Source organism: Clinocottus analis, unplaced genomic scaffold (genome assembly GCF_023055335.1).
Source record: "Clinocottus analis isolate CAN_PGR_092001 unplaced genomic scaffold, fCliAna1.0.p SCAF_5, whole genome shotgun sequence".
Classification (NCBI taxonomy): Eukaryota; Metazoa; Chordata; class Actinopteri; order Perciformes; family Cottidae; genus Clinocottus; species Clinocottus analis.
The window spans coordinates 19,040,969-19,065,229 of record NW_027176207.1 but is presented as its reverse complement, the minus strand read 5'-3'; the positions used below and the strand labels follow the sequence as shown (position 1 = coordinate 19,065,229).

At 47.0% G+C, this 24,261-nt stretch overlaps 1 protein-coding gene across 1 annotated transcript in view; it reads right to left on the bottom strand.

The window, feature by feature from the left end:
- Positions 1-24,261, bottom strand: part of LOC137802644 (polypeptide N-acetylgalactosaminyltransferase 10-like) — a 70,429-nt gene that overhangs the window by 21,755 nt on the left and 24,413 nt on the right. Inside the window, exons 3-4 of the mRNA XM_068600670.1 lie at positions 23,243-23,381; positions 16,915-17,081 (exon numbers count right to left, since the gene is read on the bottom strand). Of these exons, the coding sequence (XP_068456771.1) occupies positions 16,915-17,081; positions 23,243-23,381 (306 nt within the window). The remainder of the gene's footprint in view (positions 1-16,914; positions 17,082-23,242; positions 23,382-24,261) is intronic.

Sequence of the window (24,261 nt, the reverse complement as noted above, 5' to 3'; positions counted from 1 at the left end):
TGGGTGAGTGAGTTGGCAGGATCTTTTCACACCCATGCCCTGAACGATCCCTGGAGGACTCCTTTGATGAAAAGGGCCTTTGAAATGGAACCATTAGTCCCAACAAAAAACCCTTGAAACACTCTTTCTTTCGTTAAAAAGGGTTATTCGGAAGAAAACAATTCTGGATGGAGCCTCAGTCCTTCAATGAGAAGTACCCTTTTCGTTTCCCAGCCCGACACGACACATACAGTGGTGGTTTTATTGATCATATTGATAAAAATAACATCGCTTGTATTCTTTAAACCAATGGGGCGACTTCAAAGTCATGTCAGACAGTCTGGAAGCTGTAGCTGTTGCTTTTAGACACCGACATGATGGACTGACGAAGATTAAATTTACCTTTGTCCAACTACCCCGTGCAGAAAAGTTGTGCTTCTGGACAAAAAAAATAACCAGATTACTACACACAACATATTTTCACTATCAGCAGCCTAATCATGTCATGAAAGGGAAGCCTTCACCCTGTAACTCAATTCTGAGGATACCTGCATCTGCTTTTAAACTTCTACACCCACACACCTGATAAAAAAAATGACCATTATTTGCAGAATACATGCAGACATTAATAAAATATTGCCTCCGTTGGTGTTCCTCATTGATAGCGTGTTATACAAATGGGCCACTGTCACCGAGCAACCCCCCTCCAACACAACCACCTAATTGGATTCTGAATATCAGAGGAGAGGATGGAGGAAAATGCGACGGTCCTTTCAAACCTTCACAGTCTAATCTGCAGCTGTTACAATGACAGACAGACTTTATCTCTGCGGACTCTGTTGTTTTCTTCCTGCTTCATTCTGGCTTTGCTTTTTGTCCCTCCCTTGTTCTCTCTCTTCATCTCCTACCCCGTCACTCCGCTTGTCCTTGGCCTGCTTTGATGCCGTTTGGCAGCGGCCGCCTCTCGGAGTGACGCTCCTGATTCCGGCGGACAGCTGAGACGCCGCAGACGGCGGGGACCAGCCAAAAGCAACAAACGCGAGGCCAGCAGGTCCTCGGATCTGTCTCTTCCCTGTGTCTCCCTCCCATCCTTACTTCCCTTCGCTCGCCTAGGATTTTTTTTTTTTTAACGAGAGCAGCACCAAAACCCAACATTACTTCCCCCCTGGACAAGGCCGTCCAAACCAGAGTGTTTGGGCGAGACCTGACAGATCTGACTCGACATCATTAAAGCAGAGACGCACAAATTAGAGCAGGGCAGTAATTTAAGACCAGAGTGAGGAAAGCTGCCTATCAAACTGCCCTGAAGGGGTTCGGTCTCAAATAAACCAACGTTATATGTGTTAAGCTACTGCCAATAGCTTTGGGATGGAGGATGGATCATTAAACACGATAGATACGTTGTTCTTACGACATCACCATGCAGGGCAGTGGGAGAGTGATGGGACACAAGCGATAAAGAACTGTTGACTTCCAGCTTTGATTGTAGGGCGTTTGTATCTTCATTATATTGTGAGAACTGAAGGCCTTCAATGATCCCCAAGTTTTAGAGGCAAAGTTAGATTGTAAGCACTCTATAAACTGGTTAACAAGACACTATAGGATAATTTCGTGGCAATGTAAGGAGATTTTTCAGTGTTCTGGATGTCTTCCTTTGGAGGTTTTCCATGTAAACCCATTGGTAGAAGACCATGGGGTGGAGCCCAGAACAAACTAGAGAGATTACACGTCTCATGTAGCTAGGGAACGCCTCTGGGTCACCCGGGAGAGCAGAGTCCGGACTACCTGAGCTTAGCCTGCTGCCACCGCCGGCCCGATCCCGGATGAGCAGCAGGAAATGAATGGATGGACCTTTAAAGCTGCAAGTCAGCAACACAGTTCAAATCCACTGTGCTGGTTTTCCCCGGTAAGGTAGAATAGTAGGATATATTCTTTATAGTTCCTGACTGCATGTATAGGCTTTGTTATACTGGGGGTTTGTTTCTGCTTGTTCAATCTGCTTTTGCGTTGAATGCTTCTTACATTTAATTAAATACATGTTCATATGCACACCTATCTACACCGTATTATTGAACAAGTCATATTTTTTCGCCCGTGTAATTTGTCACCTGTAATTAAAAAATGTAATTAATTCACCTGTACAACTAAGGTTTAATTATTCTATATTAAACTCATCCCGGAATAAATTTGCGCTGCAGGGATTTGACACAGAAACGGAGGCTGAGAGCCTCCATAAGGTTGGTGCCACCTTTAGAGGAAAGGGCGAGCCTTCACCTTCATAATACGACAATAAATCAGCCCAGTGGCTATTAACCAGTCGGAGATTGATTCAGGCTCCACTTTTACCCTACATGGGAGGGTTCTTATATAACCTTCATAATGACAGCCAGCGAGATTAAACAAAGAACATTTGTATTGTATGTACAGCACATTCAGCCGAGGAGAAGGGAAAGGGGGAAAGGTTACCGCGTCTAATTGTGAATGGTTAATTTGACCCGGGAAAAAATTGGAATGCGGCTCGTCTGGTCGACTGAAAAATTGGCGGGGGCCATAAATCACCGTAATGAGAGCGGGCCGACGTCCGCAAACACATTAGTCACTATTATAAATGTGAAATCCGGGACACGAAAGAGGGCACGAGACGACGTTGATGTCCGGGGTCACCGCCGCAGACCTCGTTTACCGAACACCGAAACATTTACCGAACACCGGAACATTTACTTAATACCGGAACATTCACCGAACACCGGAACATTCACCGAACACCGGAACATTTACCGAACACCGGAACATTCACCGAACGCCGGAACATTCACCGAACACCGGAACATTTACCGTGTCTGCTGCGGGAACGCGTCGCATCTTTCCCCCATTCATTAAAACTTCGTCACAAACACCAGAAACTACATGAAGAAGATAACGCATTACAGCGCGGCCAGCTGTGCTTCACACGTGTCCAACGAGGGAAATGCGGTTTTTAAATGACAATTTACCATTATCAGTTAATTTGAGTTCAGAAACCAGGGGCGTGAATAATCCAAAGGCTGCTGTATTTTCTGTCTTCATCTCCTACTGGAGACTTGTATTTATTTATTTATTTCGGGTGAGGCGGAGGGGGATTTTCAATTCAATTAACCTCAAATTATGGTGCACCCAGTATGGCATCCAAATCTCGTCTTTCCAAGGTGCTGGATTACTTCCCAGAAGTCTTGGCACGACACCAGAGAGCCAAGCTGCTAATTTATTCCCCCCTAAATGTTCAGCTGCTCCTGTGAACTCCATCAAAAACGTCCTGCCTTTTTTGCCAGGCATAGAATATTTGAAGCGTCTTTTTTTGCAACCGTCATTAAAAAAGGAAAGAAAAAAAAGAAAGCCGAGGGAGAGTGTGTGATGATATAAGCCGGTCTGAGGGGGGGAATTTGAAAGCACACTCCCCTCTTTCTCTTCTCCAGTCACACAAGAATGCATGCAGCTTAAATAGCCGCTGAGGCGATGATAGGAGATGTATTACAGATAGATGTGCAGTTTGCCTTTTGCGGCGAAGAATGAGCAAAGCAGCGTTTTTGAGGACAGGACGGACGATTTTGTGTCTCTGCCTTCAAGCTCAGCACAAGACAGCAGACGCTCACACGCTACGGCGTCACAGCACACAACCACAGCTCAGACATCGCTACCAGCGCCGCTGAGCTGCATATTTGAAATTGAAGGTCCCACATCTTTATTTAAGATATGCGTTTTCCTTTTTGTCACACATTTCCTGCTTAAATCTCAACCGGTGGAATGCAACAGAACAATAAAAGCAGAAAGAATAAAACTAAAACTCCTCGACAAACAGTTCATGGGTTATGAAAGGGACTGGGACTGTAAATTCCCTTTATTTGACATGGCCTGGACATTTGACGAAGTACAACAACTTCCTGTTTTATGGGGAAAGATTTTTTTTTTTTTTTTTTTAATCGCCGCTCAACCACGGCAACAATGTTGTATTAAAACATTTCATTGTTTTTCCTCTCAAAGGTCTTTGCATTGTACCGAGCAAATATGAGCTCGATCTGATTCATTCTGCACGGGAATTTTGTGAAAAGTAAAGCGCACGTAAATGTCAGAAACGTGGACTGAAATTGCACAATTCAAAATGACGGGCTGTCGGTTGGGATCATGGTATACGTGTTATTCAAGAGTTAACGTTGGGAGTTAAGAAACAACATGTACGACTGGATTATTTCAGCAGTAGTCAGTTAACGAACTAATTTCAAACCAAGAAAAAAGCTGAATCATCGTCAGACGATAGCTGTTTGATAGATCGCCTTTCGGCCAATCAGTTCCGTCTCTTTTGCTCCTCCTTTAACCCAAAAAAGCCTGCTCCAACATGATTGATGTCGAGTAAAAAGTAAACCAAACAGACACCAGGATGCCTCTCTGTTCATAGAGATCATTCCCATGTGCAAGAAAAGCCAATTTGCTTTAGAAAGTTGATACAAGGTCGTAAAGGGTCGTATGAGGTTTCATGAGGAATCGGATTCTTGGGATTTAAACAAAGGCATATAGACTGCTTCTGGGCTAAGTGGCATAAGGATGTCAAACTCTGCATAGTTGTGCACAAAAGAAAGATAAACTCAAGCTCAATGCCGGGTGCTAAGAAGAATGTTCTATTTGCTCGCAGATAATAAAAGGGTAACATTCACAAAAGGAAGCGAAGCGATCCAACAGGGAGAGACCGACTTCATAAAGACGGAACAGTAACAGAAGCGGAGACGGAGTCACTGTTAGTCACCGTTAACACGGCAGCACTGATGTTGTGTTCACTCTAAATCTCCGAAACCTCATCCTGTCGAGCCGCGCTCGTACCGCTGTAAAAAATATCCCCGTGGGGATTGTTAGTACTTGAGAGTCATTGTCAGAGTCGGCAACGGCAGCCTGCCAGCTCAGACCCGCGAGTTCGGGTTTTTTCTCTCACACACACTGGCGTCGAGCTTCTGTTACGAGAGGACGAAAAAAAAAACCTTTGTGGGCAGCGTAGTCTCTTTTTTAGGTTTCAAAATGTCTAAGCGGCCCCGTAATAACAAGAGCTGTCAAGGTGCTATCAATGGGTTGTGAAGCAATTAGGATACGTTTCCAACCCTGTGACCCAACATGTGGGTCCAACCCCGATGTTAAGGAACTCAAACGCCCACACGGGTGTCAGGAGATGTCAAAGCAAAGCCCCTCCTACAGAAGCTCCAGCATATCTTTCTTGATAGAGATTATAGCTCTTACATTTCTTGTAAAGCATTTAGGTGCTCCTCTCCGAGTGCTTTGGGATTATCTAAGTGATAGACTCATCCCTTATTGTACTTCTTCGGGATTCTACCTCTGGACTTCAGCCGTCCCTACCGTCTCTTTATAGCTGGAGACAGATTTGTGAACCACATCTTTGACGTTAGAAAAGCCTATTTGAGATTTCAAAACCATCTGCAATCTGAATCACTCAACTGCCCAATGTATTTCAATATTTCCCACAAACACGGAAGGTGAAGGGGAAGAGGGGAAGACTAAAAGCACAAAGGCGAAAGAAGATGGAGAAAGAAAAACGAGCCACAGAGAGGGAAGAGAAGTGTGGCTCGGTGTGCATTAAAGCCCATCTTCACTGCCGTCATCAATCGCGGCACTCTGTGGTCCGATTAATAAAACATCGGCCTCCTCCCGCCGAAAAGCAGAACCTTCGGCTAACGTAAAGCGACGCTCCGATGTTCCCTGAGCCACCATTTGTCTTTCCACGCTTTTTTTTGCCACAAGCCATTACAACACAATATTAAGTCCTCAGCTGGAACACCACCTCGTCTCTCATTGGCCGCTTCCCCCCCATCGTCGCTCGTTTCCTCCCTCCCTTTCCCTTTTTGCCTCGTGCCTAATGGTTAACGTGCGTTTATGATTGTTTGGGCACTAAGATTGGCGCCATTAGGCTGGCAGGATGCCAGCCACTTTCGCTACTGCAGACGCTAACGACGCTCCTCGGGGAGAGAGTCCTATCCTCGTTTTAAACTTCAATTAAAACAGAAAACAATAATACATAACGCTGCTGTTCCACGCTGCGAGGTCGGTCCTGTAAGCGGCGGAGACAACGCGCTTTGGAGCGCCGCGCGACTCGAGGCGCGAGCACTTTGTGTCGGAAAGGGGGGAGGCGGGACGTCGGATAACATCCCGCTCAGTTTGTTGATATCGCGTTTAAATTATTTCCTGATGAGCAAATATCGCCAAAGACAAAACCCCCAATGTGGCGTTCTCCCTCTCCGCTAATATGCCCGGACTCTTACAGGTGCAAATTAAGTCGCCACCTTTTGCCCACGTGGCGCCGAACACAACAGCTTTTCTGGAGAAGAAGAAGAAGAAAAAAGGAAACCAGAACGTGGCAAGAGAGGAGTTAAGATGCTCCGAACGCCGGATTAATAGTGTTTAAAAGTGTCTCGTTGCTGTAAATGCTAATGGGGACTAGCGCTTTTCTAGTCTTCCGACAACTCAAAGCGCTTTCCCGCCACATGACATCATTCACACTCTGATGAGGAGCGACACCGTGCGAGGCGGCGCATCAGGATGATCAACCATCCACACGGCGTAGGCGCAGCTTTGAGAGCAACTTAAGGTTAAGTGTCTTGATCGAGGACACGTCGACACGGGCTACCGGAACCGCCGATCGAAGCAGATCCGCCGGTTCCTCCTCTGATTGAAAAAAGCCACAGCGGCGCCTTCAAAGACGGGACGTTTGAGAGAAAACCATTTGAGAGAAACAGCTCAATGAGCGGACTGGAAAACACCACGGCTCGTCTCTCGCAAGTTCTATTCAATTAAATTGTAATCAGTGGACCACGGGAGGACGGCTCCCTGTGGGATTCTTGAGGAAACTTAACATAAAAACATCTTTAAAAGGGCAACCCCGCCTTGCAAAAAGAAAAGCGTAAAAACGAAAACAATAGCGTTGGCCTCAAATCAAAACCGGTCATGTCTGTAAAATGAGTTTCCGACAGGAAGCGTTTCACATGAAAGAAACAAAGGCGTCGTTCCAATGAGGCGTTTAGCGACCCCCGAAGATCCACTTTTGGGTGAACTTGAACGCACCCCCTCTTCATCGAAAGGCACGTCCGTCTGGACCGACGGATGAATACAAAAGCAAACTAAATGCAACACGAAGCTTTCGCTATTATTCCGTCCCCCGTCTGTCAGAAATCCAACAAACCAATTAAAAAAAATAGCATTTTAAAATAGCTAAATGTGACATTTTACATTTCGAAACGAGGCGGCAGAGTCACGATGACATCCCCGCCTCTATACTTTATTTCGGGAGACGACAACGACGACAATGATGAACGACCTTGCCGGTCCGCGTGGTCAGCGGTACCACCGGGGCTCTGCAGGTCCGCCGCTGAGTCACAGAGCGTGTCACAGCTGCACTCTCTCTTTTCCAGCAGCGTCACATGCCCCCCCCCCCCCCCCAACCCCCCCGTGCGTCTACACGCTCAGACATGGCGGATGACAGATGGCGAAGCCGAGAGGTTCCGCGGAGAAGAAAAAGTAGCCCCGTCAGCCGAGCTGACCTTGAAAGCATCGGGGGAAGGTCGGGACGGCTCGGAGTGAGCGGCCGACGCTTCCCTGCGGGGCGAGAGCGAGGGATGAGCGTCGTCGTCCTCCTCCTCCCCCGCGCTGGGCTGCGGAAATTCAATTACGGCCTAATGAAGAGTGAGCTGACCTCCCCTCACCGGCAGCAGCCCCTCCCTCCCTCCCTCCCTGCCTCCTCCCCCCACCTCTTCCTCTCATGCAGTCCAACAGGCAGGTTAGCGGGTCCAGCTGCTTCTCAGTGTCCTCGGGTCATCTGGCTCCTCTCTGTCGCCCTGAAACCTGATTAGTCCGTCGCATAAAAAAAAAGGTCCAAGCCACTGGATGTGATTTGTAATGAACCAGAGAGCGTAAAAATTGTTTTAATTCTGCACTTCTCATCGCAACTGGGAAGCGGTGATCGCCTTAAAGGAATGTCACCTGACAAAAACCTGAACTGCAGAAGAAGAGGAGAAGACGAAGAAGGGTGTAAATATGCAGCATATGGAGCTTTTCCCCCCGCAATTCATGACATAACTGCACCATTGTACTGCACAAAGGCCATGTTGGAGTTCTCTCTACCTTCAGCCATGATTGTGCCGTTTCCATAGAAGTGCATGACTTAAAAATAGCAGCGAGAAATGAGAATATATTATGGCAATTATGTGAGAAAATCAGTGAAACACAATAGTAGCAAAGGCCTCGTGACAAACCCCCTCTGGTCCTCACTATTTGTGTAAGTCCAGCGAGATTCGGTGATGTAGAGACTACTTCCGGCTAACGAGCTAACGGCTATCTGTCAGTGGCTTCGGTTGAAGCTAAAGACGCGTTTGTACCGTCCCGTCCTGTGTGGACAGTGCGTCAAAGCCGGCGTTCTTCAGGTGGACGCTGCTACAAAGCTCATGAGCTACACAAAGCCTCCTTTGTTTTCAGGTAAAAGGTCAGTATTGTCATCATAGCGTGCTCTTCAGCGGCACAGATCCACGTGTCGAACTTCAGGTAGACGCAAACTATTTAAGAAGATTTACTTCCCCTTCGCCACCCCCTTCCTCCTCCCCCTGAGACAAACACATCGATTTCCCTGCAAAACGTCCAGTCAGACAACTTTCAAACCACCGAGTGGTCAGTGTTTGATATTCAGAGCTTTGGTTTCCAGCGGCGTGTCCCTTTAAATCCCCACGCAGAGTAATGCCATTACGACTTCCTGGGCTTTTATCAGCAGATGACTGTAAGTGCATCTACTTAAGCGGTGGAGTGAGTGAAGCATTTACATGATTGGCATGATGACGACGATGATGATGATGATGATGATGAGGGGGGGGTTGGGCGGGGGATATAAAAGAGGACTGAAACCTCAAAAGGAGGGTGCGTTTGTTTTCATCATCACAACAACCATTTGGACAGATTTAACCTTTAAGAAAACCATGCACGAAAATGCTCCCGCGCCCATTTTAAGTCCCAGCATGCCCCATTCTGACAATCTTTTGGCATAAAATACTGAATCATTCTCATTTTTGAACCGAACGACACAGTTTTTTCACTGAAACTCCTTCTTAGCAGGCCAGGACTTTGTTTTATTGAGATTTTTGTTGCCGATTCTGATTCTCTAGGTCCTAATCTTTCCAAAAAGGTGTCTTATTGGGCGCTCCAGAGGGCATTTTTGGGGGAATCTGGCTCATATTAAGCTGGATGTTCATACTTACGATCAAAATATCTTTTAAAAGTGATTTCTTTGCAGATGTGCACTTTTTTTCCTCCAAGACTGCTGCTCTTGTTTGCGGTCCTATGCCTCCCATTGTCTTTCCCTTTTTTACGCTTGTGTGTGTGTTTCAGGTCGCCCTCGACTCTCTGAGCCGTCGACCTCATCGACGGAACCACGCATTACTTAATTACCCTTTAAAGCTCCCGCCTCACCTCTGCTTTCCACCTCCTCCCCCCTCTGAATGTCGCTTCATGCGTCTTGATTGCTTCATTCCTCGTTGCCTCGTTCATCGCCTGCGGGCTGAAAACTGGCGACCGAGCACACGGAACTAATTACTGGTCGAAAACAAACACACACAAAAACGCAAAGATTTCAAGGAAAAATACCTTTTAATACTTCATTTGGCTTTTCAACAACCACCCCCCCCCCTCCTCCTCCTCCTCCTCCTACAGCTGTCGGTGTGATCCCCGTGAGTGAATAATTGGACGATCAGTCGGGGGAGTCGGTGACAGGTCTCCGTGGCGGGAGGAGTTTCTGAGAGCGATCGTCTCCGCGTCTGGACACATCTGGACTCTCGCTGTCACTCACGCTTTAATGAAACTCTGATACCGAGACGTCCGGGCCCGATAACATGCCAGAGATGAGATGTGGAGAGGAAAATATGAAGCTTTTTTTAATATATATATTATATATATATAGGTATTTAATGATATCATAATAATGCAGCCGTAGGACGAGTCAAAGACAACGACGTCTCCTCGAGTGGAGTTCTCCTCAATGCTCGACTCAAACTGTCACACGGGGACGCGATAATAAATCTGGTTTATTACAGACGCCGCGCTATTAAAAACTCACAGATGAGATTGTCGACAACCTACAGATGGCGCCTTTCAAAGCGTACGAGACGCCGACTGACCGCCATTGACAGCTCGGCTGTCGTTTCAGGAGGAGGGCGGGTACGCTTCACGCCGGCGCGCTCGATTTTTCCTCGAGCCGTCCCTTCAAGTCAACACGTTTATACCCTCGACTCGGACGCTTTCCAAATCAAAAGCAACGAGCCGACGCTTGCTTTGAGGTCGACGCGAATGTTGCTTCCAATGCGTTTATTTTGTCATTCTGATTAATTTCAAAAAAGTAGAAACATTCGTCCAGAAATAGCCGGCGCGCTCCCGTTGGTCTCCGTCGGCCGCGAGGCGCCATTACGTGTTTGATTGACAGCAGCTGGAAGTCTGCGCCGCTCCGAGGGCCGACGTGTCACAGGCAGACGGCGCGTCGTTAGCGGTGCATCGAGTGTCTGAGCGAACCCGACGTGGACGGTTTGCGTTGCGTTTTCTCAAAAGGAGGGGACATTTGTAACAGAGAAGAAAAACACATGATTTAAAATGGTGCTTTTGTGGGATTCTTCACTTGGAAACTTGGATTAACTCTCTTCCATCAGCTGTCAAAATAGAAATAGATTTATTTTTGTTGCTTCATGTGAAAGTGTAACTTCCTGAAATGGTGACCTCACTGTTCCAGCCTGATGATCAGACCACCTCCTGAGAGAGAGGAAACTAAAATGGCCGTCTGTCGCTTGGACGTCAGCGAGAGCCTGAACCACAACACTTCCGTTGTGGGGCGTGAAAAACAAAATCTCACTTTTAGCCGAGCTGCTCCACAGATGTGAGGGAGGACACTTTACACCGCGGCCATCGCCAATACGGAAATATGGAAATTGCAGCGTTAGGGAAGCAAAGAAGCTATTTCACGCTGCGTTTGATAATCCAGCACACTTTAAAAGTGTTGGTTTATATATCTATCCATAAAAGAACCAACTCCTTCATTGTTCAAGAACGGTTTCGGCTCCTTCCTCTTCTCCGAGTGCGAAATATAGATTCAGATCTGGGTAATAAAAACATTTTTAATAAGCATAATACACGTTGTGATTTTCCCACGTTGTCGCCGGCCGCGCGCCGCCGCACCGGGCGACCGACCTCAGCTGATGAAAGAAAGAAAAGATTCGGGTGATTTGGGAGCAGGAGCAGCATATCGGAGCGACACAAATCACGGAGACAGCGGGGATTTTGTTTTTCCTCTCCTGCAGGCCGAGCCCTCACTCAGAGCCCAGCGGGCGCCGTGGGCGCGTGGTAGGGATCGGTCCCTCCGGCTTTTGCTGTGATGGATTTCTGGTTTTATGATTGTTGAATGTCAGTGGGAATAGAAGAAGAAACAACAAGAGTTGCTCTTTGATTGAGGCGCAGACACAGAAACCTGACATTTACTGTCGTCAACCATCTTCCACCGGGGGAAGTTTCCGGAGTCAACAGCAGCAGAGACGAGCGCTGAAGATGGAGGAGTCCAATTTCAAAGCTTTTTTTAAATTATTAGTATTATTATTGTCTGATCCGCTGGAAGAGACGTACGTCACACTCACATGTCGACGAGATGAGGCGCGCGACTAATGCAGTGACACAACTTCTGTGGCAAGATCTTTACCCCTCTGAGCCTGAGGTCATTTCATCCATTTCACATCATTTCTTAAATTCACTTTTTAAAAAAAAGGCACTTCTGATACACACATACATACATGTGTTACATCTAAAATTGCGAGAGATAGAAAGATAAATGAGAAGTAATATTATACATGAACACACAAAGAGAGAAAAAAAAGATCAAGAACACAATTTAAACTGTACAGAAACTGCAAAAAAAAAACTAAAAAAGAGGCATAAACAATCAAAACACACACACACACACACACACACACACACACAGGTAAGAAAAGAGACGCACAAACATCAAGAAAGACACAGAAGCTCTGAAGATGAAGAGACATGAAGAAAAGACAGAAAGGGAGACGAGAAGAAACAAAGAGGAGATTAGAGACGAGAAGGAAAAGGAAAGAGGAGAGGAAGAGGAGAGGAGACGCAGCGAGGAGATGAAGACGGCAGGTTTCAGTGTTTGCATGTTTTCCATGAGTCAGTGTTCGTTCTGGCTGAATGGACCAACGTGGCAATACGAGAGAGAGAGAGAGAGAGAGAGAGAGAGAGAGAGAGAGAGAGAGAGAGAGAGAGAGAGAGAGAGAGAGAGAGAGAGAGAGAGAGAGAGAGAGAGAGAGACGAAGGATTGAGATCATCTTCACAATAACAAGGGGATACTTGAAAAATAACAGGTGGATATTGCTCAGTGTTGCCTCAGTTTGTGCAGACACACACACACACACACACACACACACAGACACAGACACAGACACACACACAGACGTGGGTGGAGAACAGGAACTCAATCATCGCTCTCAGGTGAGATGTTCTTATTTTGCCGATGAGCAGCTTGTGCAGAAGAGAAACAAAAGTGTGTGGAGGTGCAACGCGACAGATTGTGTCACGTCTTGCCGAATGCAAATATTGCGCGAGGACTAAATTCATCACGTCTAACCCGATGAGACGAGCATCTTGTCCCCGATCTCACGGAGATGAGGGAGAAAAACTAAAACTCTTCCGTTACGTCAGTGGCCCTCGTGAGGAGATACGCGGCCGTTTTCAAAAGATGGTTATATTTTAATAACTCCGGAAGCTCCTCAACATGACGGAGCGATTATAACGTTTCACTTAATCACTAATTTAGCCGCGGATTTCACTCAAAGTGCTCCGGTTGCAACCGTAGAGGCCGTGTGAACGTAACAGTCCTGACAGTATGAAACAATATTGGAGTCTGGAAACTCTGAAGCTGGAACCAGAGTTTTCTTTCAATTTCTGAAGCAAAAAACACATTTTTGGACTGGAAATGCTTGAAAACACGTCATTGCTTGTGTTTATTGGGATTATTTTTGTATATTTGGACGCTTTAGGTCTTACTCTGTATTAACATGAGCAGTTTTACTCTGTGGCATGATGGGAAGGCAACGAACAATACAATAAAAAACTCAGGGCGCGATCGAGGAGTCATTTTTTTTTGCTCAGATTCTTGACTCGCGATCATATTTATGCAGAAAATAAGTTGTGTGGCGTTGAGGGATCTCATGTCCATCAGTCCACCTTCATGCTTTATGCATTTCTTCATTCATCTCAGGTTGAAACCAGGATTGAAATTGTTGCTTCCGTGTAATTATTTCTGGAGAAACTCGGCTAAACTCGTCCCTTAGCTGTCAAAAATGAATTTGCATCATTAGCGGATGAGGTAGCAATAATTATTGACCCTCGTATTAACGCACACGAGAACTTCAGAAGGTCATTCCTCACGTTCCTTCTCGTTCTTCAGAACTTCTGAAGAGACATTATTATTATTATTTTCATCGCTCGGCTGGATCAAGCCGCTTCGAGCGCCCTGAGCGAGCTGACAGAGTTGGGTTTTTTTTTAGAAGTTCAGAGTACAGGAGCCTGTGAAGTGAAAAGACTTAAGAGAAAGCCCGGCACAGCGAGGAGTAAACAAATATAGAGACTCCCGATGAAAGCCATCTGACCCCCGCCTGGAATCTGATGATTCTCCACGCGCAGCGGAAAAACCTCCACCGACACCGTCAGAGCTCAAACTCTGCTCCTCTGTTCTTTGTGGCGTCTCAGGCTTTTTCTGTTTACCTAGAAAAAAAAAGCACAGCGGCGCTTTATCGAGGGGTTCACACTGGTGATCAGACCGTGAGGAAGGTGAAACCGCTCGAAGGCAGGAAGGAGAAGGAGAAGAAGAAGAAGGAGAAGAAGAAGAAGAAGAAGAAGAAGAAGAAGAAGAAGAAGTCCACAATCCGCCGGAGACTTTTGCAGAACTCAAGGAGGAAATTTTCCTCCTTCATTAAAACACAAAGTTCACTTCATGAAAGCGCAGCAAGCGTGCAGACAAATATTAGTCTTCGAGTGAAATAGGAATAGTTTTATTAATTATGATTTGAAAAAAAAAGGAGAAAAGAGGCTGCTCCTGCTGCAGCGAGGCTTTAATTACACGACTAATTAGCACCTCAGAAAAAATAAATCTGCACTCGGAGAAAAAAGTAATCTAAAAAAAAAAAGCATGTCATCACTTGTTTATCTTCTTCGTGTCGGCGTGAGGGTCAGGGACGGGGCTGCTGATCAGGCCGAGTGGCAGCCGGGTTTTAAAGGCGGCCTTTGGGTGGCCACAGGGAAGGATCCGCCTCGTGACGGCTTGGAAACAATCAAGTAGCCAACGCGGACGCCAACATCATCGTTTCCAAACTCCTTTGTTTACGGTGCTCTAAAACCCGGCGTAAACGTAGCAAAAGAGATGCGATGCTACATGGAAGCGTAGTAATGTGGACACGGCCTCGATGGATGCTTTGAGAATAAAGACGTCTCAGAACCGCTTCTGCTTCTGGCACATCGACACGCACAAACAAAACGAAAAGGCAATAATACACAAACTATTTCAGCCAAACACCTGAAGGCCACAGGAAGGCTACATAAAGGCCACATGGAGGCCACAGGAAGGCCACAGGAAGGCTACATAAAGGCCACATGGAGGCCACAGGAAGGCTACAAGAAGGCTACATAAAGGCCACAGGAAGGCTACATAAAGGCCACATGGAGGCCACAGGAAGGCTACAAGAAGGCTACATAAAGGCCACAGGAAGGCTACATAAAGGCCACAGGAAGGCTACATAAAGGCCACATGGAGGCCACAGGAAGGCTACAAGAAGGCTACATAAAGGCCACAGGAAGGCTACATAAAGGCCACAGGAAGGCTACATAAAGGCCACCTGAAGGCCATCTTCCTTAGGACCACATGAAGGCACCTGAGGGCCATGTGAAGACCACATGAAGGCCATCTTCCTGAAGGGAACATGAAGGCCACATAAATGGCACATGAAGGGCATCTAAAGGCCACATGAAGGCCACATGAAGGGCACCTGAAGGCCACATGAAGGGCACCTGAAGGCCACCTGAAGGCCACCTGAAGGCCACATGAAGGCCACCTGAAGGCCACATGAAGGCCACCTTACTGAAGGCCACATGAAGGCCACATGAAGGCCACATGAAGGGCACATGAAGAGCACATCAAGGGCACCTGAAGGCCACATGAAGGCCACCTGAAGGCCACCTGAAGGGCACATGAAGGCCACCTGAAGGGCACATGAAGGGCACATGAAGGCCACCTGAAGGCCACCTGAAGGCCACCTGAAGGCCACATGAAGGCCACATGAAGGCCACCTGAAGGCCACATTGCAATAAAACCATCGCATGATGCAAATGACAAGAATGCTGAAACACACACGCACGTCGCTGCGCTCATCAGACGACCATAACCGCGTGACCTCGCCGGGTGATCGTGTGCATCACATTTGCTTTTGTGTCATTCTGAAACGCACATTTGAGGCTACGATGAGAATCTACTGAGACAACATTTCACCACTGAATGTCTCATAAAACAATCGTCCCTTTCTCTCCGTCTCTCGTCATATATCTTTATTGGAATATTTAATATCTATGGAGATGTGAGCAGGACATTACGCATCCCACAGAGGCTACATGAACCAGGCTTAATGATGAAGATCCTCCGCTCAGATTCAGACTAGAATATTGCACTTGCCCCCCCCGATTTATTATGCAAGGGTTCAAAGCTTGCGCATTAGCGGACTGATTAAACCGCCTGTGTGAGAGCGCCAATCCACACCGGGGAGTGGATTATTCTCTCGCTGACCTCACTATCACCGGCCGGGGTCACCGAACGCCCTCATTATCATCATCATCATCATCATCACCACCAGCAGCAGCAGCAGCAGCATGTGTTCAGAGGTCTCCGCGGTATTTAGCTTCAAACACGAGCGTCCGCGTAGCCTGTGAGGGCGCAGTGAAAACTAATCTACAGTCAACAATTAAACGGGAGAAAAGAGAAAAAAGATTAACACAAATGTTATTATAATATGTTCTGACAGCGGCCATGTTGCGATTCCCAGTGAGAATTGTTTAGGTTTTTCATCTGATGATGATGATGATGATGATGTTGTTGTTCGACAATGTAGGATGAGATGCGACACACGGATACTCAGCGTGTGTGTGAGACTCAGTAAACTCTACGAGGAAGTCGTGTCCGTAGTTATTCAGACCCGTTTCAAACCACCTGTTCACCTTTTATTGTCCATCTTTATGTCTTCGTCTTTATTTGTTTGGAAGTGTCAGTTGGCAATAACAAATTGCAGTTAGAGGCCCAGTCATCAGTAAAATCCGCAAAGTTTGCCCACACACACACACACACACACACACAAACACACACACAGACACAAGAGTAGAGCGGTGAGATCAGCTATGCTGGCTGCTCTCTGGTGTTGTAATTAAATAACCGACTGGGCCGATTAGGTGGATTCCTGCAACACTGTGTGTGTGTGTGCGTGTGTCTGTGCGTGTGTGTGTGTGTGTGTCTTCCCTCCTCTGTCTGCTTATGATGTACAAAAGCAAGCACATCTTGTGATCACATCTGGGCCTCTGCAGAAGCTGGCTAATGCTTTTTGCTTCTGCTCATTATTTGTCCAACAGTCACCGTCAACACTTGCAAACAAATGACTCAGTGGTTTGTGTGTGTGTGTGTGTGTGTGCACGAAAGCAGGAAGGAAAAGGAAGAAGAAAATACCACAGTCCACTTAAAGTCTCTAGCGCGACCGCACTGACTGCAGCTGAGCTTGTGTATCCTTGTGTGTGTGTGTGTGTGTGTGTGTGTGAGTGTGTAGGTCAGGTGTGTGTCCTCTGTACCTTTGTCGCTGAAGTCGTCGACCAGGATGATCTCGGCGATGAGCTGCGGGGGCGAGCGGTTGAGCACGCTGTGAACCGTCCTCAGCAGCGAGGACCAGCCCTCGTTGTGGAACGGGATGATGACGCTGGTGTTGGGCAACTTCTCCCCGTACAGCTTCAGCTTGCAGCTACACACACACAAACACACGCACACACACACGCACACACACACACACACACAGATGATTAAGACATGATAGTGCGACGTAAAGCGACGGGCATCACTTGACTGTGATGCAGGTGATGTATAGATCTATCGCACAGTCCCACTATTGGATTGGTTCTCATGCAATTTGGTACACACTCTCCGACATTATTTATTAATCAGTAACAGATTATTACCAGAGTGTCCTACATTTACGTCATGGAGAGACATTGTAACATAAATCTACAGAATGGAGCAGATTACAGCTCATGTGAACCAAAGAATGGAGACATTTCCTCAGCACTGGTGCGACTGTCACAGTGAGAGATGATTTCTAGCTGCTTTATTTACAGTTTTGTTCCTATGGTGTTGTTTTTGTTTCTTTATTGATATGTGTGTTTGTTTGTTTTTCTTTCACTTCTCTTTCTCCTCATTTCGATACTTGAATAGTAAGAAAATGAGTATACTGTTTGCCACATACATGGAATCTGGAAAATTGATATATATATGTGAGATTTTGAAGACTAAAAGAAAGACAACGATAGCGAATGAGAAGCACGCCGGAGTGTTTGACTCAATCCCTTCACGACACTCCATAAAGCGCAGCATTTGCTGTAATAGTTGTGCATCAAACACCCGTGTGGTTTCACAAAATTCATTTTTATTGCGTTAAAAAAGAATTTAGATTTCAAAATGCTAATTGGCAACGGGGAAAGGGAATCTTCTGGAACGGGGACGCTGCCCTTTCTTTCCGGCGGTGCACCGCCAAACCCAGAACAATGTGTTGCTCTTTTAATAAGATGTAATGAAGCAAACCACCTGCCGGCCGGCCCTTCCATCTCTCTCTCTCTCTCTCCCTCTCAGAAGTCGAGGGGGGGAATCTGTAGAGACATAATTATCTCAGAGTCTCTCAGGCCTGTCTGGCTGCCTGAATCTCTCCCTCCCTCCCTCCTTCCGTCCAACTCTCCCTCCCTCTCTTTGTGTCTCTCCGTCCGTCTCTCCTCCGCGTCATTCAGTCGGTGATTGAGAGTGAGATGGATGAATGGATGGGTGCCGCTGGGAGGTCTGAGCCCGCTGACGACTGGGTGTGACGCCCGGTTGTCAGACACCCGTCACTCTGCTGTCACTTGGACCCATCAAACAGACCCACCTGCCGCTCCCCCACCCGGCGCACCACCCACAGCCGCCTGTCCGCCCGTCTGAAGCCGGAGGACCTCGGAGGTCCGGGGCGACCCTGATTGAGTGATTTCTGCCGTCCTGCAGAGAGGATTTTATAGTGTTGCAGTCAAGTCAGACTTTCCCCGCCGCGTGATTTGAGCCACATGCTGATTTTTTTTCGATTGAAAACCAATTGCACGAGTGCTAAAAAAAAATAAATAAAAAAACCACAAGTTGAGGACTATTATTTTATACTGCCCTTGTCCCAAGCTGTTATTTCTAGTCCTGCCTAAGCATTGAGAAAAGACACACACACACACACACACACACACACACACACACACACACACACACACACACACACACACACACACACACACACCAAACAAAGCCAAATCTATGGTTTGGAGTCAAAAGAAAATAACAATATGTTGCATAAGACACATTTAGCACATGTTACACTGCGTCTATTCGGTAGGTGTCACTGCTAGCGCTCCGCTGTAGCCAGCTAGCGCTGCTGCTAGTTTTTTCCGCTAGTTCCTGGACAACCACCGAAGGCAGCGGGACCAGCCCGACTCAGTTCGACGCCCGATGCGGGCAGCGGGGACGCGGGTAGTAGCAGCAGCAGCTAGCGGGGAGCTAGCAGCAGCAGCTAGCAGCTGCAGCAGCGCTAGCTTGCGACAGCGGGGACACCCACCGAAGGTATTAGCGGCTTGTAACCCGACTTTTACGGTAATTGAGGCAACGGCAGCTGAAGTTTGTGTCTAGCTTTCCTTATTTTAAAGTATTTAGTCATGTTAACTTGTTAAATTGTGTTTAACTTTCAGCACAATTCAAAACGCTTCGTCAACGCAGACCAAAAGCAGAACACCTCCTCCTCCTCCTCCTCCTCCTCTTCCTCCACCATTGCCGCCGCTCCATATCGATCCATATTTCTTTGCACAGTTCAACATACAGTCGCTCATTCTGGAAGATAAGCAGCCCCGGCTAGTTTTCATAATCCTCTTGTCCGTGCTCTTCTTCGCAATAAGTGTCGCTCACCCTCCGAGTCTGGGAAGCGATAACGAGAAGAAGAAAGCCTCAGCTCCACCTCGGAGCGCACAAAAATGATCTGCTACAGTAAAAACACAGCACATGGTCGTGTCGTCATGTGTGAACTCCGCATGAAGAACGTTCTGCAGCGCGTGTTGTGCGGGGGTTGCTGGGACAAGTGCGGGCTGGGAAAAAAAAAAAACAAAAAAAAATGTTTGATGGCAGACGCCTCGTCGGGTCACAAGGATGCGGGAGATTTATAAATATGGAAGGGAAAAGAAAATGCGAGAGAACATAAAGTGTTGTCCCGGAGAGACCTTGAGAGGAATAAAAAAAAAAAAAAAAAATACTTTTTCTAATATTTTTATTTTATTAAACGTCTTTCTACATGAAAGCGGCGGCGGGGTCAAGTGAAAGGTAGCGGGAGAACGCTGAAGGCGGCTCCGTGACGAATGGGGTTCAGCGAGGTCCGAATCTGCGTAGCGGACGATATTTATAGTGTTTGCCGAGTGCGTTTTGTTCTTTAATGAGTCAGAGGAGCGCTGGGAGAAAACCGGCAGCAGCCCGCGCTGCCGCCACGGGTCCACACGGCTCACGCCGTCTCCGCAGCCGGCTGTTGAACGCGATGCTGGAGACCAGAGATCAACCAACAGCGTCTCGAGTAACACAGAACATAGCAGCACTATCTCAGCTGCAGATGGAGTCAAACGGACATTGGAAGTGCGAGACAGACGTTAACCTGTGAGTGACGACGTCGGCAGATCCCTAAAACCACGAGGGCTGACTTTCTGGAGGAACAGCACTTAAACCAGGGATTTGTACCTCTGATCCCTCTGCTTGTACGACGAACATGCAAAACATTGTTCCACAGTCACAATTGATGTGAGCACTGATATTATTGTGTTGGAAGTCGTTAAAAATGGATTACGTCATGAAAGTGGCGTCTCAAAGCGAGGGAATCTGCAGAGGAGAGCCCCGGCAGGTAAACAGAGAGCAGATGTCTGAATTTTTGGTCTTTATGTTTCTAGTTCATTGTTAAAAGACCTTAAAATAGAGTTTATCGTCCAAAAACCTTCACCAATGATTTAAACATAGAGACATGTCGTTATTTACGCGTTATTATGCTGTGATTTTACTGGTCCGGCCCACTTGAGATGAAAATAGGCAGCAGCTTCACTAAAATGAGTTTGACACCCCTCTGACTTAAATGGTCCCATCGTGACATCATCAACAAAGACTGGTAAGGTGCTCCAACTGCCTTAAGTACCCCAACAAGAGGACTCCCTGATGTCTTTGGTCACCTCCTCACCTTCCTTCTCAATGTCCATCTCTAAATCAGCGCTTTGCAATGACTCAGAACAATGAACATCAACTCCTTGAAAAACGTCTCCCTCGGCTCCGGTGCAAGGCGTCTATCAGTTTTTCACACCTTGTCTCACATAAGAGAGGTGGATGGGGGAGGGAGGGAGGGAGGGAGGACGTCAATGACACTGATAATTGCTGTCGAGAACACGGTTTAAAAAAGTACACGGGTGTCGCTTGGCGCGACCAGCTCCTGTCGCCGAGGAGAGCGACTCGTCTCCTGTGAATAGACCGGGCGCGCTGTTAATTGGAACCATTGTTCCAAACAGCGCTCCTTGTAATGAGTTGGGACCGATCCAGCGTGGAAAAATGAAAAGGTGTAAACAATGCTATAAGTAGGGGGGGGTTGGTGTCCAGGGCTACCAGGTTAATTCCTTAAAATCGCCCTTCTTTTGTCTTATTTGGTGCTTTTGATTCCTGCAGAGAGGTCAAATGAAGGCATATCACTGTCTTTTTTTTTGGTGTCAAAACACTGGCCATTTGCTTTCAAAGCTTTGTGCGCAGCCTGTTTGGCTTGCAAAGCGGTTTCAATGCATGTGCTGTATTTATTCAGCGCCTCGAAGCGCTTTTGCCCTGGACGTCAACATTCACCCACACACATTCACACGGTACACCGACGGCGGAGGCTGCCGTGCAAGGTGCCAACCTGCCCACCGAGATCTAAAGGAAGCGTTTATATCGAACCGCCGGCGCTCCTCCGATTAGTGGGCGACCTATTCCACGCCCTCGGCACTCTCTCATTGTTCTGAAACACTTGAGACGGTGGTCGGGTCCAATAAATGTCCACATTTATGGCTTTAAAGACAATCGTAAAAAAAAGAGAGGAAGAAATATAAATATATAAATTAAAGCTGCTTGCAACTGTGAGCGGGTCCTCGCTCCAGCACATCGGGGGGCGCAGAAGGGGCGTCGTACTCGTCCGGCCCTGAGTACGACGTTCGCCAACCAGGTGAAGGATCTCGGCCGGGCGACCCGGCGACCCGCAGACGTGGTGTAGCGAGGACCCGCTCACAGCTGTAATCCCGCTCACAGCTGTCGGTGCTCAGGCCCTAAAAAGACACTTGACAGAAGACTCCCTCTATTGCTCTGGCACAGTCGTACCATAACTAAATAAAATACGTGCATATAGTCACGCCCACATTTCTCTCTCAAAGTCCAAATCATCAGAAAACTCTAAATTGTTTCTGCTACTTGACTTCCTGTCTCCTGAAAGAAAAGAAAAAAAAACTGATTTCCCAGGCCGGCCCTGCAATCAGGCTGCCCTCTTGTCCAATAGACAAGCTTATTTTTTTGGGGAACAACAACCATCTGTCACAAAGTGCTGGGAGTCTGCAGGTTTTCAATCCAACCAAAGGCTGCACAAGGTGATTCATTTTTTTCTTCTCTTCTTCTTCTTCTTCTTCTTTTCCCTCCTCTCTCTCTCTCAGGTTGATGGAGTGCCAATCTGTGAAATAACCCGCTGCAGTGTTTGGCTGGAATGAAAACCTGCAGTCTCTCAGCGGCCGCCGCCTCCTGCCCCCTATTCAGATGAAACTGCTCGTACAAAACACAGAAGATTTATTTCTTTGTGGGAGAACGGCGGTTTTGCCTGAGGTTACTGGCCACTTTTCTGGAAAATCTAAAAAGGATGTGCTTCTTTTTTTGGCTGTTGTTTGTGTGTGTGTGTGTGTGTGTGTGAGAGAGATAAAAACGACTGATGTGGCCGATTGACACGGGATGAGAATCGCCATCGTGGTTCAGCTGGAACTGCACTGGAGGAGATCAATCTTTATCCTCTTTGCCGGAACTTCCCCCGGAGACGAGGAACCTTTTGAGGAACGCCTTGCGTTTCGACCTTAAAGTTTGAAATTAAGTTTTGGGGCCATTTTACTACCCGAAAAATGTCCTTGTCACATGGGGTAGCACGTTCTTAAGAGCACAGCTAATTTAAGGGCGGGGTTTAGAGGGACGACTCTCGCAGATTGGTCAAACGCCTGTTTCTCTGGAATCGATTCAGGACCGTCTCAGAGCGAGGAGAGAGCGGATCGCTGCGCTTTCGGCCCACTCGACAGACGATTTACTGAGGTTTTATTTTCCTCCTCTGCATGTCACGCATTACAAAGTGCATCGGTAAATACTATGAAGCAGTAAATACCGTCGCAGCGAGACGAAAACCTCTATTTATGTATTTGTATATATATATTTGTATTATTCTACAGGGTTTTCAGATGAAACAGGCGGGCACACCAAACAGAAACCCACACGGTATCTTTATATCGCTGCGGGACTACGGGCTGAAGGGGCCTTTTGGTTCCTTGAAAAGTCTTTTACGGCTTTTCTCGTCATTTATTGCGTCGTAATATCAAACTTCTGTGATAGAGTCACGCTTAAAAAATGATCTCCATCGAAGTGAATCCATCAATATTTATCGTCAACACAAGGATCCAAAGGTCCGTTCTTTAATCCCTTATGTTTAAACTGGTTTTGGGAGGCTCCCTCCATAAACACACACACACACACACACACGCACACACACACACACACACACACACACACACACACACACACACACACACACACACCCACCCACACCCACCCACCCTCTGGACTCACTTTGGATGTCGGATGTCGGGCACGGAGCGGTTGAGGGAGATCCGGTCGCTGACGTAAATGTTGAAGCCGTTCTCCCGGTAGGCCTGGTCCACCCGGTCAGCGTCCGTCAGCGGGAACGCCTTTCCCTGTTCGCCGTTCCCTGAATTAAAAAAACACGACCAGAGTTCACATGGCAGATACGCACACTATACGGCGGTTATCAAAAAGCCTACCCACCCTCCAGAACATTATCTTTAATTTTAGAGACAAAAAGAAGAGAACAAATAGATTCCCACTGTGATGTGGGAGAGGAGGAAGAGGAGGAGGTTTTTGCTCTCGAGGGTGAACACAGATCAAAGACTCAAACAAAAATCCCATCATGTACGGAGCCGACCACCAAGCGTACCCGAGCTTATTCATACAATACTTTCTAAAAGACATTTTATTGCCAAATATGAATGGAATACATGAGCCGGAGAAATAAAAGAGAAAACGATGGGCAAAGAACACAATGCAACGCCAAGTTGTGGGCTAAAGCTGCAGTTTAAAATGTGACACTGTGAACCAGATTGTTTACAACGCTGGTCTGTATGATGATCATCATATCATGTATAAATCAAATGAAAATAAGCTCTAACGTCTGAATATATCTGTGCAGTTATATGTAATTTATTCAAAAAGCAGAACCAGGGGTCTGTGCTGGATATCTAGAAAACCCAGAAAACAGGCGGAAATGATCTACTTTCCCTTCCAAAACAGTGAACATAACTTTTTTTTTTTAGCCTTTGAGGGCTCATTTCAGGGATGAACACATTCACACCGTTTCTTTAGAGGCTGATTTCCCCGGAACGGAAAAAAAAAAAAATTAAACTCAGTTGGCGGTGATTGTAGCAGATATAAACTGCACTTATGACGGCGGAAACGCACTCGTAGCAGAGATTCACACCGCCGCTGCAACGCTGGAGAGCAATAAGACCCCCGAGAAGAGGAAAGGCAATAACAAATACGAGAGAAGAGAGGGAGGGAGGGGCGGGGCTACG